A 15,508-nucleotide genomic window follows, 5' to 3' on the forward strand; every position below is an offset into this window, starting at 1 on the left:
CTCGGAAACCCAAGGAGGGGTCACTATGAGTCGACTTTGACTCGACGGCACGTAACCATAGATATTTGACTTTTTGTATTTATGGATAACACACTTATTCAAGGTTGACAAGCCATATACAGGACCTGTTTTTGAAGAGTACTAAAGCTAAGAATTCTTTTTTTTTTGTTTAAAGACTTGTGAAAAACAACAACAAAGAAAGAAGAATGTGCAACATGTGGTCTCAAAAACCTGAATTACTTATTATTTTCCTTTACAGGAAAATTTTGCTGAGAACTGAACTGGAGGAATAGGAGAGAATGGTTCATTTCCTTGGTCCTTATTCTTGCCATATTTTACATATAATACCATATTTAAATTTGCATATCAATTTATCGTTTCTGAATAACACAGATGTTTGACATTTGTAATTTTTTTTACAAAAGTGAATTCTGTGTGAATAAATTTTCTCCCCGTTCCTCTTTAACTAACTTTGAAAATTCCTACCATAACATAAAAATGTATAACTTCATAAATAATGAAAATGAAAATGTGCTCAGTGTTTTTGATAGATTTTTTAAGGGGAGAATGGAGAAGGCACAGAGGCTAAGTTGTTACAGTCTAGCATGCTTTTTCTTTGTAATAGCTATCAAAAAGCAAAAGATCGGAAAAAAAAGCAACTCTGTGTATTTAATTTTTAAAATTAAAAGTTTTAAATTTAAAATTATTAAAATTATTTAAAATTTATTTTAATTTAAAATTAAAGTGACTCTGTTTATTTAATTTTTATGATTAAAAACCAAACTAAATCACTGCCTTCAAGTCGATTCTGACTCACAGTGACCCCCCACCCCATTGGGTTTCCAAGGTGGTAAATCTTTATGACAGTAGATTGCCCCATCTTCCTTCTGCAGAGTGTCTGGTGGGTTTGAACTGCCAACCTTCTGGTTAGCAGTCAAATCCTTAGGCACTGCACCACCAGAGCTCATTTTTAAATTATTAGTAGTATTGAATATATAATACATGGAAATATTAATTAAATACTTACCATATATGATGGTAAATGGAAAAAATATGTAAGTGTTGAAGAATTTCATTTTTTTTGCATAGACAATCAGCTGTCATAGAAGCAGCAGGCAAGAAATTAAATGACATATTATACTGGGCAATCTGCTACAAAAGATCTCTCTAAAGTATTAAAAAGCAGAGATCTTACTGTGAGGACTTAATGTGTGCCTGACCCAAGCCATGGTGTTTTCAGTTGACTCCGATGCATATGAAAGCTGGACAATGAAAAAGGAAAACTGAAGAATTCATGAATTTGAATTATGTTGTTGGTGAAGAATATTAAATATACCATGGATTACCAGAAGAACAAACAAATCTGGTTTGGAAGACTTACAACCAGATGTTCCTTAGAAACATGTATGGTGACATTCTGTCTCATGTACTTTGGTTTTGTTATTAGTTTTATTTTTTTATTTGTTACTAGTCCCTGGACAAGGACAACTGCTTGGTAAATTAGTTGTTGTTGTTGTTAAAATGCTATTGAATCATATCTGACTCATAGCGACCTTATGTACAGCAGAATGAAACACTGTCTGCTCCTGTGCCAGCCTCATAATCCTTGCTATACCTGAGCCCATTGTTGGAGGCACTGAGTCAATCCATGTCATTGAGGGCCTTCCCCTTTTTTGTTGGCCCTCTACTTTATCAAACATGGTGTCCTTCTCCAGGGAATGGTCCCTTCTGCCAACATAACTGGAATAGATGAGACGAACTCTGGCCATTCTTGCTTCCAAGGAGCATTGCAGCTGTACTTCTTCCAGGACGCATCTGTTCATTCTTTTGGCAGTCCATAGTACTTTCAGTATTCTTCACCAACACAGCAACTCAAAAGCATCAACTCTTCTTCGGTCTTCCTTGTTCATTGCCCAGATCTCACATGCATATGAGGTGACTGAAAATACCATGGCTTGAGTTAGGTGCACCTTAGTCTTCAAGGAGACATCTTTGCTCTTCAGCACTTGAAATAGTTCTTTTGAGGCAGATTTGTCCAGTGCAATACATCGTCTGATGTCTAGACAGCAGTTTTCATTGGTGTTGATTGTGGAACCAAATAATATGAAATCTTTAACAACCTCAATCTTTTCTTCAATCATTTTCTCCATTTATTGTGATGCTGCTTATTGGCCCAGTTGTGAGGATTTTTATTTTCTTTATGTTGAAATGTAATCCATACTGCACACTGAAGCCTTTAATCTTCCTCAGTACGTGCTTCAAGTCATCATCACTTTCAGTAAGCAAAATTGTGTCATATGCATATTGCAGGTCGTTAATGAGTCTTCTGCCAAGCCTGATGCCATGTTCTTCTTCGTATACTCCAGCTTCTCAGATTATTTGTTCAAATTCCAATTTGAATAAGTATGGTGAAAGGATACAACCCTGACACACTCCCTTCTTGATTTTAAACCATGTAGTATCCCTTTGTCCTGTTCAAATGATAGCCTCCTGGTCTATGTACAGGTTCCTCATGAGTGCAATTAGGTGTTCTGGAATTCCTGTTCTTCTCCATGTTATCTATAATTTGTTATAATCCACACAATCGAATGCTCTTGCAGTGTTAAAAAAACAGAAGTAAACATCTTTGTGGTATTCTTTGCTTTCAGTCAAGATCTATCTGACATCAGCAATGATATCCCTCATTCCACATCCTCTTCTGAATCCAGCTTGCATTTCTGGAAGTTCTCTGTTAATATGCTGTTGTGACCATTTTTTAATTATCTTCAGTAAGATTTTACTTGTGTGTGACATTAATGGTGTTGTTCGATAATTTCTACATTCTATGGGATCACCTTTCTTTTGAATGGGTAGAAATATGGATCTTTTCCAGTCAGTTGGCCAGGTAGCTGTCTTCCAAATCTCTTGGCATAGACATGTGAATGCCTCCAGTGTGGCATCCTTTTGTTGAAACAGCTCAATGGGTATTCTGTCAATTACTGAGGCTTGTTTTTCACCAGTTCCCTCAGTGCAGCTATAACTTCTTCCTTCAGTATCATTGATTCTTGATCATATGCCAGCTCCTGAAATGAAAGAACATCAACCAATTTTTTTGGTACAGTGACTCTATGTATTCCTTCCATCTTCTTTTGATATTTCCTGCATCGTTCAATATTTTGCTCATAGAATCTTTCAATATTGCAACTGGAGGTTTGAATTTTTTCTTCACTTCTTTCAGCTTGAGAAATGCCAAGTGTTTTCTTCCCTTTCAGTTTTCTAACTCCAACTCTTTGCACATTTCATTACAATAATTTTGTCTTCTCGAGCTGCTCTTTGAAATCTGTTCAGCGCTTTTATCTAGTCATTTCTACCATTTGCTTTAGCTACTTTCCATTAAAGGACAAGTTTCAGAGTCTTTTCCAACATTTATTTTGGTCTTTTCTTCTTTTCCTGTCTTTTTAATAACTTTTTGCATTCTTCATGGATGATGTTCTTGATATTATCCCACAGTTCCTCTGGTTTTTGGTCATTGTTGTTCAGTGTATCAAATCTGTTCTTTAGATGGTCTGTAAATTCAGGAAGAATATAATCAAGGTCCTATTTTGGCTCTCATGGACTTGTTTTAATTGTCTTCAGCTTCAACTTGAACTTCTATATGAGCAATTGATGGTCTGTTCCACAGTCAGCTCATGGTCTTGTTTTGGCTGAAGATATTGAGCTTCTCCAGCACCTCTTCCCACAGATGTAGTTGATCTGATTCCTGTGTATTCCATCTAGCAAACTCCACATGAATTGCCATCTTTTGTGTTGCTGAAAAAAGGTATTTGCAATGAATAAGTCATTGGTCTTGAAAAATTCTATCATGTGATATCCAGCATTATTTCTATCATCAAAGCCATATTTTCCCACTACCGGTGATTCTTCTTTGTTTCCAACTTTTGCATTCCAACAACCAGTGATAATCAATGCATCTTGATTGCATGCTTGGTCAATTTCAACTGCAGAAGTTGGAAAAAAATCTTCAGTTTCCTCATCTTTGGGTTTGGTTTTTGGTGTGTAAATTTGAATAATGTTGTTGTTGTTGTTGTTATGTGCTGTCGAGTCGGCCCCGACTCATAGCGACCCCTCCTTGGGTTTCCGAGGCAGTATCACTATGGAAGTAGATTGCCCCATCTTCCTTCCGAGGAGTGGCTGGTGGGTTTGAACCGCCAGCCTTCTGGTTAGCAGTCAAGTGCCTTAGCCACTATGCTACCAGAGCTCCCAAATTTGAATAATAGTAGTGTTAATTCATCTTCCTTGTAGATGAACAGATGTTTTCCTATCACTGACAGTGTTGTACTTCAGGATGGATCTTGAAACATTCTTTGTGATAAGGAATGCCACACCATTCCTCTTCAATATTTCATGCCCAGCATAGTAGATCATATGGTTGTCTGATTCAGAATAGCCCAAACTAGTCCGTTTCAGCTCACTAATTCCCAGGATATTGATCTTTATGCATTCCATTTCATTTTTGACAACTTCCAGTTTTCCTGGATTAATGCTTTGTACATTCCATGTTCTGATTATTAATAGATGTTTGCAGCTGTTTGTTCCCATTTTGAGTCATGCCACATCAGCCAGTGGAGGTCCCGAAAGCTTTACTCCATCCACATCATTAAGGGCGGCTCTAATCTGAGGAAGCGACTCTTCCTCAGTTGTATTTTGAGTGCCTTCCAACCTGAGGGCCTCATTTTCCAGCACTATATCGGATGGTGTTTCAGGGATATTCATAACGTTTTCCAGTAATATGTCAGATAGTATTTCACTGCTTTTCATAAGGTTTTCACTAGCCAATACTTTGAGAAGTAGATGGCATCATCCTTCTTCTGAATCTGTCTTAATCTGGAAGCTCTGCTGAAACCTGACCACCATAGGTGATCCTGCTGGTATTTGAAATACTGGTGGTCTAGCCTCACAGCAACACACATGCCACCACAGTACGACAAACTGACAGACAAGTGGTGGAGGTAAACTAAAGGGTCAGCTAAAAAGAGGAAGACCTTCCACAAGATGGATTGACATAGTGGCTACAACAGTGAACTGAAGTATAACAACTGTTATGAGAATGATACAGGACTGGGCAGTGTTTTGTTCTGTTGTACATAGAGTCAGTGTAAGTTTGAATCAACTCAGGAGCACCTAACAACATTAACATGTGCCAACTACTGTAATATACAGTTTCTAAATTAGATCCCAATTCACTGTATGACTTCCCTACTCACTTATTTTACCATTTGGCAACCTACTGCAATTCCCTAAATCTCAGCTTCCTCATCTGTAAAGTAAGAATAGTAATAGTATGCACCTCTTAGGGATATGATGAGGCCTTAATGACCTCATCTATTACATTTAAATTGGTTTCCAAAACAGTTATGTTTTACTGCATAGTGAACCAGTGAAATTTGTTGATAAACCTGATACATGGACACAAATCTTGGCTTTGCTACAGCATGACGATGGAGTACCAGAGAACTCGTATTAAGTGAACACATGTACATACCAGCCATCAGCTAGTTGCCATTTGGTCAATCCCAATTTATGCTGCCCACATGTATTTCAGAATAGAACTGTAATTTTCAATAACTGCTTGATATATATTGGCTACTACCTTTTATCATTTCGGTTATCTCTAAAGTTTATCTCTGATAATATATAGATTTCATAATTTTAATATTTTACAAAATATAAAAAATGTATCTGTATGTATAGAGAAACTAATAAAACTGTTTAGATTTATGTTCTTTCATTAACTGTTTTAAAATAATGGCTTGTGGTACATTACCTGGGCTCTACAAAAGTTGATGTTCATAAAGCTTTGGTGTGGAATTTACTTTAGCTATTTAATTTTGATACAGCAATTTAAGAACTGCCTGTCAAAACACTGTGATACTCAAGTGGCATAGCACCTGGATAATTCTCAGAACCACTAATCTTATCTGCCTTGGAAGGAAATTGCATGGAACACTATTGTGTCAGTAAATTATCCCTCCATCCCTTCCTCATATCAGAAACTCTTTCCTTGCTCTTAGAAGCATCTCTTCATCCTCATAGAGTGAAATTTAAGCAGAGCAGCCTTATACCAAGATTGTTTAATTTACCACAGACAGCTGGGAATGCTTGAAACTATGACCCGGACAACTCCTGAATTAATACAATCAAAAGGCTTCTTACAAATGGGGATGGTGAAACTTTTACTAGCTTACTTTGGACACATCATCAGAAAAGACCAGTCACTAGAAAAGGACATCATGTTTGGCAAAGTAGAGTATCAGCAAAAACAGGAGACACCCTCAATGAAATGGTATGAGTCCAACACAATGGATCATGAAGATGGCACAAGGTTGAACAACATTTCATTCTTTTGAAGCTGACTGGAGGGCAAATTACAACAATAATTGTGTGTATATAAAAGTGTAAAGATTTCTGTATGGTGTAAATAGGTTGAATTAGTTAATTCATGTCCACAGTCATTCTGAGCTGTTGGTAGAAATCAGGAAAAAGAATTAGGGATTGAATTTTTAATTTAAAATAACCAAGCACATCTGTCTTTTAGGGAAAATGAAAAATTAATGTTAATCTTTGCTTTCAGGGAATATGGAGCCATTGATGATGTAGATATTGATCTGCATATTGATGTCAGCTTTCTTGATGTAAGTATCCATTTATGTAATGATTGGTATATTTATATATATTGATTTTAATTTTTGGAAGAAATTATCTGTTCTCTTACTTGTTTTGATTTTGTTAAAGTAATTTATGAAAAAGTGCTATCACTCACTGAAGAAGCAAAAATTTTGTATAATTTTTATTTTGCCTTGGATCCTTTAACATGTTCTGCAATTTATAGGTTCTTATTATAGTACTTCATTACACCTACTCCTCACTTCATGTTATCTGACATTTCACATGTCTAACAATGGTGAAAGATCTACTGTTGAACTGTTTTGTTCTTTAATAACGTGTCTGGCAATAACAAATGCCCAGGTGCAAGGTGAGAGTAACACTAGCTATGATGGGTAATGTTATTGTTAACTTGGCTAGGCCATGATTCTCAGTGGTTTGGCCATAATGTAATGATGTACTCTGGCAATTATGCAGTGCTGAAGTTTTGCACTTAGGTCATGATGGAGTCATCTTCCATTACATGATGCCAATTTTGGTGTAATGATCTTGTCTTTGGAACTTAATCATATCAATTAATGAGGAGTGGGTATACATATATATATATATATATATATATATATATATATATATATCTTAAGTTCTCACTTTTAATTTGTACACATAATGAAAAGGAGTAATTTGGCTTTGTTTTTGCAAAACAGTGGGTTTTGAGATAATACATGGGCTTTCATGATTTATATATTTCTTTCTCCAACATAAGTTTAAAAGATTTTTTTTCATTTTGAAAAGAAGCAAAAAGTCTATTAAAAAATGACTAATTCATCTTTTCGATATGTTTGTGCAGGAGGAGATTGCTGTGGCTTGGGAAGTAATTAGAACAGAACCCATAATTGTCAGACTACACTGTTCACTTACCCAGTATTTAAATGGCCCAGGTTAGTTTTTTTTCCCCCCCTTCACTATTTACTATTTTTAATATTAATTGGATTGTGCACTGTACAATAAGAAAATTTGGTAATTCTTAATATACATGCAACTATACTGATAAAGAGCTCTGGTGGTGCAGGGACTAAGGCAGTTTGGCTGCTAACAAGAAGGTTGGCGGTTCAAACCCACCATCACTCCATGGAAGGAAGACGGGACAATCTACTTCCATAAAGATTAATGCCTCAGAAACCCAGTGGGGGTCGTTGTGAGTTGGAATCCACTCGATGGCAATGGGTTTGGGGCTTTTTGTGTGTGTGTGTGTTGATAATGGTATTCAAATATGCTTTCATCCTAAGGTAGTTTATTGCTAATGTAATTTATAGAAACAGATTCTGAGATTTAATTTTAATGTTTATTTATTCCATCTTTAATTATTGATGAATTTAGCTTCCCTAAATGCAACATATTTCTATTTTTGTAAATGGAAATCCTAATAGTATTATTGTTTTCCAAGTCCATAAGGGATGATTTTGCTATATCTCAACTGATAGCTGTTTTCAGCAAAGGGCCCTATTATAAATCTTGCCAAAACTTCCAATGTTAAATTTCCCCCAGTCTGCTAACATGCATGTGTGTGTGAGTAGGCACAGTGTGTGTGTGTGTGTGTGTGTGTGTGTGTTCTAAATATCTACTCTTGAATAACACACAGCCCCAAAACTTAGAGGCTTAGGACAACTGATAATTATCAATAATTGTTCTTTGGGCTCGATGGGGCAGTTTTTTCTTGGGGTCCATGATGTTATAGTCAAATGGTGGCTGTGGACATTAGGATGGATATTAAAGATGCTGGACTTCAGATGGCCAGCAATTGATAGAGATGTCTGTGAGCTCAGCTGGAACTGTTGACTGCTATGCTTGGCTCTTCATCTGATTTGAACTTCTAGCATTATGCTGGTTGAGGTCCAAAGGATGTGTTCCGAATGACAGGAAATAGAACCTACCCAGAAAAAAGCACAGTGAATCTCCCACTGTATTCTGCTGATCAAGAAGAGCTAACCCAGAATCAACAGATAGGAAAGTAGACAGAACTTCTCCAAACTGTGGACATATAAATAGCAATATAAGTAACAATGACTAATAGGCTCTGGTAGCACAGTGCCTAAGGCACTTGACTGCTAACCAGAGGCTGGTGGTTCAAACTCACCAGCCACTTCTCGGAAGAAAGGTTGGGCAATCTACTTCCGTAGTGATACGGCCTCAGAAACCCAAGGAGGGTTCACTATGAATCGGGTCCAACTCGACGGCACATAACAGCAACAATAACAACAATACGCTAGACAGAGAAAGAAGTAATTTAATATTTTTTCTGATTATTGCAAATACTTACAAATGTAAAGAAGAAAACTTACTTAGTCATTCTATACTGGGAAAAATGTATTAATTTGGTGTTATTTCTCGTCTGTTTTCTACACTCCCATGGTTTATTTTCATGAAGTTCACATTGAATTGTACAAATTTCTATTCACCTTACATTTTCACCTAACATTGTGAGACTTTCCTCAGTCATTAAATATTCCAAAAATAAATTATATGTAATATCTGCACAACAGTTCAGTGTATCGGTCTGTGCATTTTCACTGTTTCTGCACATATCGTGGTATATTACTAACCTTTTCTTTAGTGACTTAGGAATTTGCCCATTCAGTTTTACACTGATGTTGGTTAAAATTCTCATGCCTGAACTTTTCTTGTTTTAAATTATGAAAACTTTTTTTTTTAATTATGAAAATTGGTTCAGTTAACCAGCCCCACTGGTATGAGTTGAGAGTATAGCATGCTTTTATGTAATCTTATACTGCTACTTATTTTTAAATATAGTGTTGAATTTTAGACAGACCTTTTTTTCACAATGTTATCTTGTTAAAGATTTTTTACATTTGCCTGTAGAAACTATATTTAGCAATATGAAATAATGTAAAATATATTTAAATTCATGTGTAAATCATTTTATTGTTCAGTACCACTTCTTTTGTATAAAAACTCAGGCATTTCTGTTTTTTAATGTCATTATTGGTTGATTATATATGTAGCAATTTTATGTGAGAATGACATTTTGTTCCGTGAATGAGCCAAAAATAAGTTTTTGAGTTCATCATAATTTTCCCAAACAGGCAACAATGCTTTAGAATCTCTAGTTTAAGTCTAATGACTTTTAACTTTGCTTATTTTAAGAAATTTGGTTTGTGTTTTTATGTTACTTCTTGATCTGTGTTTTCTTTTCCTCCTTGATACTATCTTTTTTATATTTACTGTTGCAGAATATATCTGGATCTTAATTCACTTCATAAAATTTTTATGCAGTTATTCATTATTCCTTCTTTATCTGCTTGCCTCCATATATGGATTTAGTCCAATTTCTCTGTCTTCCATGTTGTTTATTCTTTCTTTCATCCTTTTTTGCCATTCATCCCTCTCCTCTGAGTTACTGTAATTTGTTTCAAATATATCTTCTACTTAATTAAAATTTTTTCATGATTTAGTCTTCTCTTTAATGTCCACATTGTATTTTTAATTTGACAACTACCTTTGCTGATTTCATACTACTTATATATTGCTTTCATTTTATTTTGCACATCATTTTGAGTTTTTAAAAAACTTTTTATTGTGAGTTTTGGTGAAATTTTATAGAGCAAATTGATTTTCCATTCAACAGTTTATACACATTTTGTTTCATAACATTTACTGAAATCCCCACAAAGTATTAGCACTCTTCTCACTTCCTTTTTGTGTTGCTTATTTCCTTTAATACCTCATTACTATCTGTTCCTGACTTCTTATTCCTGGGCAAATGCTGCCCTTAATTGTTCTAAGGTATGCATACTTCCCTGGTGTTGTTGTTGTTGTTGTTGTTGTTATGTGCCATCGAGTCGGCCCCGACTCATAGCGACCCCTCCTTGGGTTTCCGAGGCAGTATCACTACGGAAGTAGGATTGCCCAACCTTCCTTGGTGTTAGACACCTTGTAAACCTTTCTATTGTTTGGCTGTAACTTGAGCCACAGGGGTGAGTTCAGTTCCAGATCCTTCTCCCACCTGGGGAGAAGGAAGTACCTTGGAATTTTTCCCTTCACCCACACCCCTTATATGTGAATGGTGTAGAAATACAATGAGCCAGCTACTTTACTTCACTAGTTTGACAAATATGAGGTGTAAGTTATGCTACAGTGTTAATGACTGGATCAGACCTAGGCTGGGTTTTCACTTGGATTTGTATTCTTGCTGATCTTTTTCCTTTTCCTACTTTCCTTATTTTTCCATCCCGCTTATTGATTTCTCTTAAGAACAATTTCTTAGTAAATTATTGGCAGCCAACATTCTCACTTAGAGTTTGCATCTCAACAAACTTCGCCTATGATTGTGGGTAAGGGGGCAAGAAGTAGTTAGCATCTTAAGCAGTAACAGTGGAATCTTTGTGCAGCAGAGTTTTTTTACTGGGTTTGATGTGAGTAGACCCAGAATCAACCATGGGAGTGACTCTGTCCACTGTGGATGGTAGCCACACAAGAGTGGACGAACACTTTCCCACACCTGCTTGTGAGTGAGAAGCCATGCCAGGCCGACCTTTTGATTCCTTCACTACATCCTGAGTCAGTTGTCACTGGCTCCTACACTTCATCATCTGCTCCTTCATTCCAGGATATGTTAGTGGTGGTCAGGAAATTGCTTCCTCAGCTCACGGAATGGGAAATTTTGAATCCACTATTTCTAACCCCTTAAGTTTGGTTCGATCTGCACTATTTGTAGCAAAAATCATTGAATGTTTCTTTTACATAGGAATGGAACTATTCAAAATGATTAGTCCTTTTCCGTTTTTCTCTTATTTTTGTAACACATATTGGTTATGTTAGGAATTGTTCAAGAGCGTTTACTCACAGTGCTCTTTTACTAAGAAATTCTTCAAAAGTTTATTACATTGTTAGAGAAAAACAGAGAGAAAATATAAATTAAATTGGGAAGTGTATAATATATGACAGGAACTGGAGACAACATTGCAAAAAGGAAAATACAGTATTTTTTTCAGAAGAAAAAATTATAGTTCATTCAACTTTATGTTTTGGATTATTGCAAGCAAAAAAGTCAAGAGAATAATTTCTTGAAGGCTCTTTTATAATAGGTCTTTGAATGTATCAACATTTATAGTAAAATGAACTTGCAAAAGATGTATGATTAATCCAAGATTTAAATTGACCTAGTTACAAGGGTATTTTTTTTCTTTTTAAAGCATTTATTCCTAGGTTTCAGAAATGTATGAATAACACTTATATGAACTACAGAATTTGCCTCAGGCCAACATGACAGTATATATGAGTGAATAGGAGTGAACAAGAAAAATGCAACTCTTTATCCACTTTGAATTTAAAGATAAGAATTATTGTAATTTGCAGGGAAAATATAGTTTAAATGAAATTAACTGTGATACGGTTTTGTATGAGTCTTATGATAATATAAGGAGCTCTGCTGTGCAGTGATTAAGGCATTTACTGCTAACCAAAAGGTTGGTGGTTCAAACCCACCAATTGCTCTGCAGAAGAAAAATGAGGCAGTCTGCTTCTGTAAATATTTACAGCCTTGGGAATACTATGGGGGTCACTATGAGTCAGAATCGAGTCTATAGCAGTAAGTTTAGTTAGGTTTGGTATGGTAATACATGTTTTCCAGAATTGCTGCAATTTAAGTTCAATTTCTGATCACAAGGACAGGGCTGCTTTTAGTTTAAAATGATAAACAGTTGACATACATTACTTTAGAATGTTTTTATCTCCTTGTCATCTTTTCTTTGGTACCCTTACATGGTCAGATTGAAAAAAAAAAAAAAAAAAACCTCACTGCAGTCAAAATTGGCCCCGACTCATAGTTGCCCCTCCTTGGATTTCCAAGGCAGTATCTGTAGGGAAGTAGATTGCCCAGTCTTCCTTCTGAGAACTGGCTGATGGGTTTGAACTGCCAGCCTTCTGGTTAGCAGTCAAATGACTTAGGCATTACGTCACATGGTCAGAGTGTGAATATAATTTCCACATGTCTTGAGGAGCCCTCATCCACTGTCCTCCCAACTTGAATTATATGAGATAAGAAAAAAGTAAATAACTTTCACCTTCTTCATTTCCTTCCCGCAAAATAATCCTGTGAGTTATTTGATTGTTTCTACAGTAAACCTGTAAATTTGGGAAGAGAATGCACCTTTACGATATTTGCTATTACTATAATGAATCATTTGTTTGCAGTTTCTAGTTTTACATATCAGTATAGTTTTCTTTCCTTTTGCCTCAGTCACTAATTTTAGCTGACTTTATTCCTACTTTGGTTGTCAATGTCAATGAGATTTTTATATTCCAATTTATTTTCTAACTGATTATTAAAACTTTCAATAACCTTTTGTTTTAAAATTAAAAGATAGATTACTTTTTGCTACAAAACAAAAAATTATAGATTTACAGAAAAGTTACAAAAATCATAGAGTTCCCATACTCTCCATACCCAGTTCCCTAGTTAGCAATTTATGTTAATATAATACATTTATTTAAATGAATGAACTGATACCAGTACATTGTTATTAACTAAATTCTGTGATTTCCAGATTTCCTGACATTATATCAATGTTCTTTTTGTGTTCCAGGAGCCCATCTAGTATATCATATAATTTACTAGTAGGTCTCTTTAGATTTCTCTTGGTTGTGTTAGTTTTTTTGGTATTTTGATTAGCTATACTTTTGAGGAGGACTGATCAAATATTTTGTAGGATGTCCTTCAATTGGGATTTGTCTGGTTTTGTTTTCATAATTGGACTGAGGTTATGTGTTTTGAAGGAGGAAATTTACAGAAATAAAGAGCATCATATTCAGGATAGCACAGCCCCAAAATACATAAATCAGACTTTAAAAGAGGTGAAAAGGCAAATAGATGACTCCACAGTCATAGTAGGATACTAAATACACTATTTTGAGTGAAAGATAGAACAACTGGAAAGAACTCAGCAGAGATGCAGAAGAGCTAAACAAAACAATCCACCAACTTGACCTTATAGACATCTACAGAGCACTTCACCGAACAGCACAATATGCATGCTTTTTCAGTGCACATGGAACATTTTCCATGATAGACCATATATTAGGCCATAAAGCAAGCCTTCATAAATTTAAGAACATTGAAATACTGCAAAGCGTCTTCATAGATCATAATTCTATCAAATGAGAAATCAGCAATAGGAAGATCAATGGAAAAAGAGGAAATACATGGAAACTGAACAACACTCTCCTTAAGAAAGACTGGGTAAGAGAAGAAATAAAAATTAAAATTAAAAAATTCCTTCAATCAAAAGAGAGTGAAAACACAACATACCAAACTCTATGGGACACAGCAAAAGCAGTGATCAGAGGCCAATTTATAGCAATAAATGCACACATCAAAAAAGACGGAAGAGCCAAAATCAACACTTTAAACCAACATCTTAAACAATTAGAAAAAGAACAGAAAGAAAAACCTACAGTCACCAGAAGAAAGGAAATAATAAAAATTTTAGCAGAAATCAATGGAACAGAAAATAGAAGGGCAATAGAAAAAATCAACAAGACCAGAAGTTGGTTTTTTGAAAAAATCAATAAAATTGACAAATTTATTTTTTTCATAATTGGACTGAGGTTATGCCTTTTGGAGGAGGAAATTCATAGAAGTGAACAGCATCATATTAAGGATAGCACAGCCCCAAAATACATAAATCAGACTTTAAAAGAGTTGAAAAGGCAAATAGATGACTCCACAGTCATAGTAGGAGACTTTAATACACCAGTTTCAGTGAAAGATAGAAAAACTGGAAAGAAATTCAATTGTATTGTAAATAATGCAATCCAGCAACTTGACCTTATAGACATATACAGATGTACAATATACAACAACAGCATGATATACATTCTTTTGCAGGGCACATGGAGCACTTTCCATAATAGACCATATGTTAGGCCCCTGGCAAATTTAACAAAGGAAAATAGGGAGAGAATACAAATAACACAAAAAAGAAACAAAATAGGTGACATCACAACAGAACCAACTGAAATAAAAAGGACAATATTGGGATACTGTGAAGAACTGTACTCCAATAAATTTGAAAATCTGGAAGAAATGGACAGATTTCTAGAAAGACACCACTTACCTAAACTAACACAGACTGATGTGGAAAAGTTGAACAGATAACTAAAAAAAGAAAATGAACAGGTCATCAGAAAAGTACCAATGAAAAAAAAGTCCTGCCCAGACAGTTTCACCAGAGAATTCTACCTAACATTCAGAGAAGAACTGACACCAATCCTACTCAAACTATTCCAAAATATACAAAAGGATGGAATTCTCCCTAACTCATTTTATGAAGCAAGCATCACCTTGATACCAAAACCAGGCAAACACATCATTCAAAAGGAAAACAACAGGACAATATCCCTCATGAGAATAGATGCAAACATCTTCAACAAAATCCTAGCCAATAGACTCCAATAACATATCAAAAAAATCTTTCATGATGACCAAGTAGGGTTCATATCAGGTATGCAAGGATGGGTCAACATTAGAAAAACAGTCAATGTCATTCACCACATAAATAAAGGAAAAGTACCACATATCATATCAATTGATGCAGAAAAGGCATTTGATAAAGTCCAACACCCATTCCTGATCAAAACTTTAGCAAAAGAGGTATAGAAGGGACATTCCTCAACATTATAAAGAGCATCTATGCAAAACCAATAGCCAACATTATTCTTAATAGAGAGAGACTGAAACCATTCCCCTTGCAAACAGGAACCAGACAAGGATGCCCGTTATCACCACTTCTATTCAACATTGTACTGGAAGTCCTAGCCAGGGCCATAAGGCAAGAAAGGGAAATCAAAG

At 35.4% G+C, this 15,508-nt stretch overlaps 1 protein-coding gene across 1 annotated transcript in view; it reads left to right on the top strand.

Annotated features, from left to right (window-relative positions):
- PARP8 (poly(ADP-ribose) polymerase family member 8) overlaps window positions 1-15,508 on the top strand; it is a 322,141-nt gene that overhangs the window by 216,792 nt on the left and 89,841 nt on the right. The window contains 2 exon segments of the mRNA XM_007950553.2: window positions 6,611-6,671; window positions 7,490-7,580. Of these exon segments, the coding sequence (XP_007948744.2) occupies window positions 6,611-6,671; window positions 7,490-7,580 (152 nt within the window).

This window comes from Orycteropus afer, unplaced genomic scaffold (genome assembly GCF_000298275.1).
Source record: "Orycteropus afer afer isolate SDZICR_OR568_19922 unplaced genomic scaffold, OryAfe1.0 scaffold00277, whole genome shotgun sequence".
Classification (NCBI taxonomy): Eukaryota; Metazoa; Chordata; class Mammalia; order Tubulidentata; family Orycteropodidae; genus Orycteropus; species Orycteropus afer.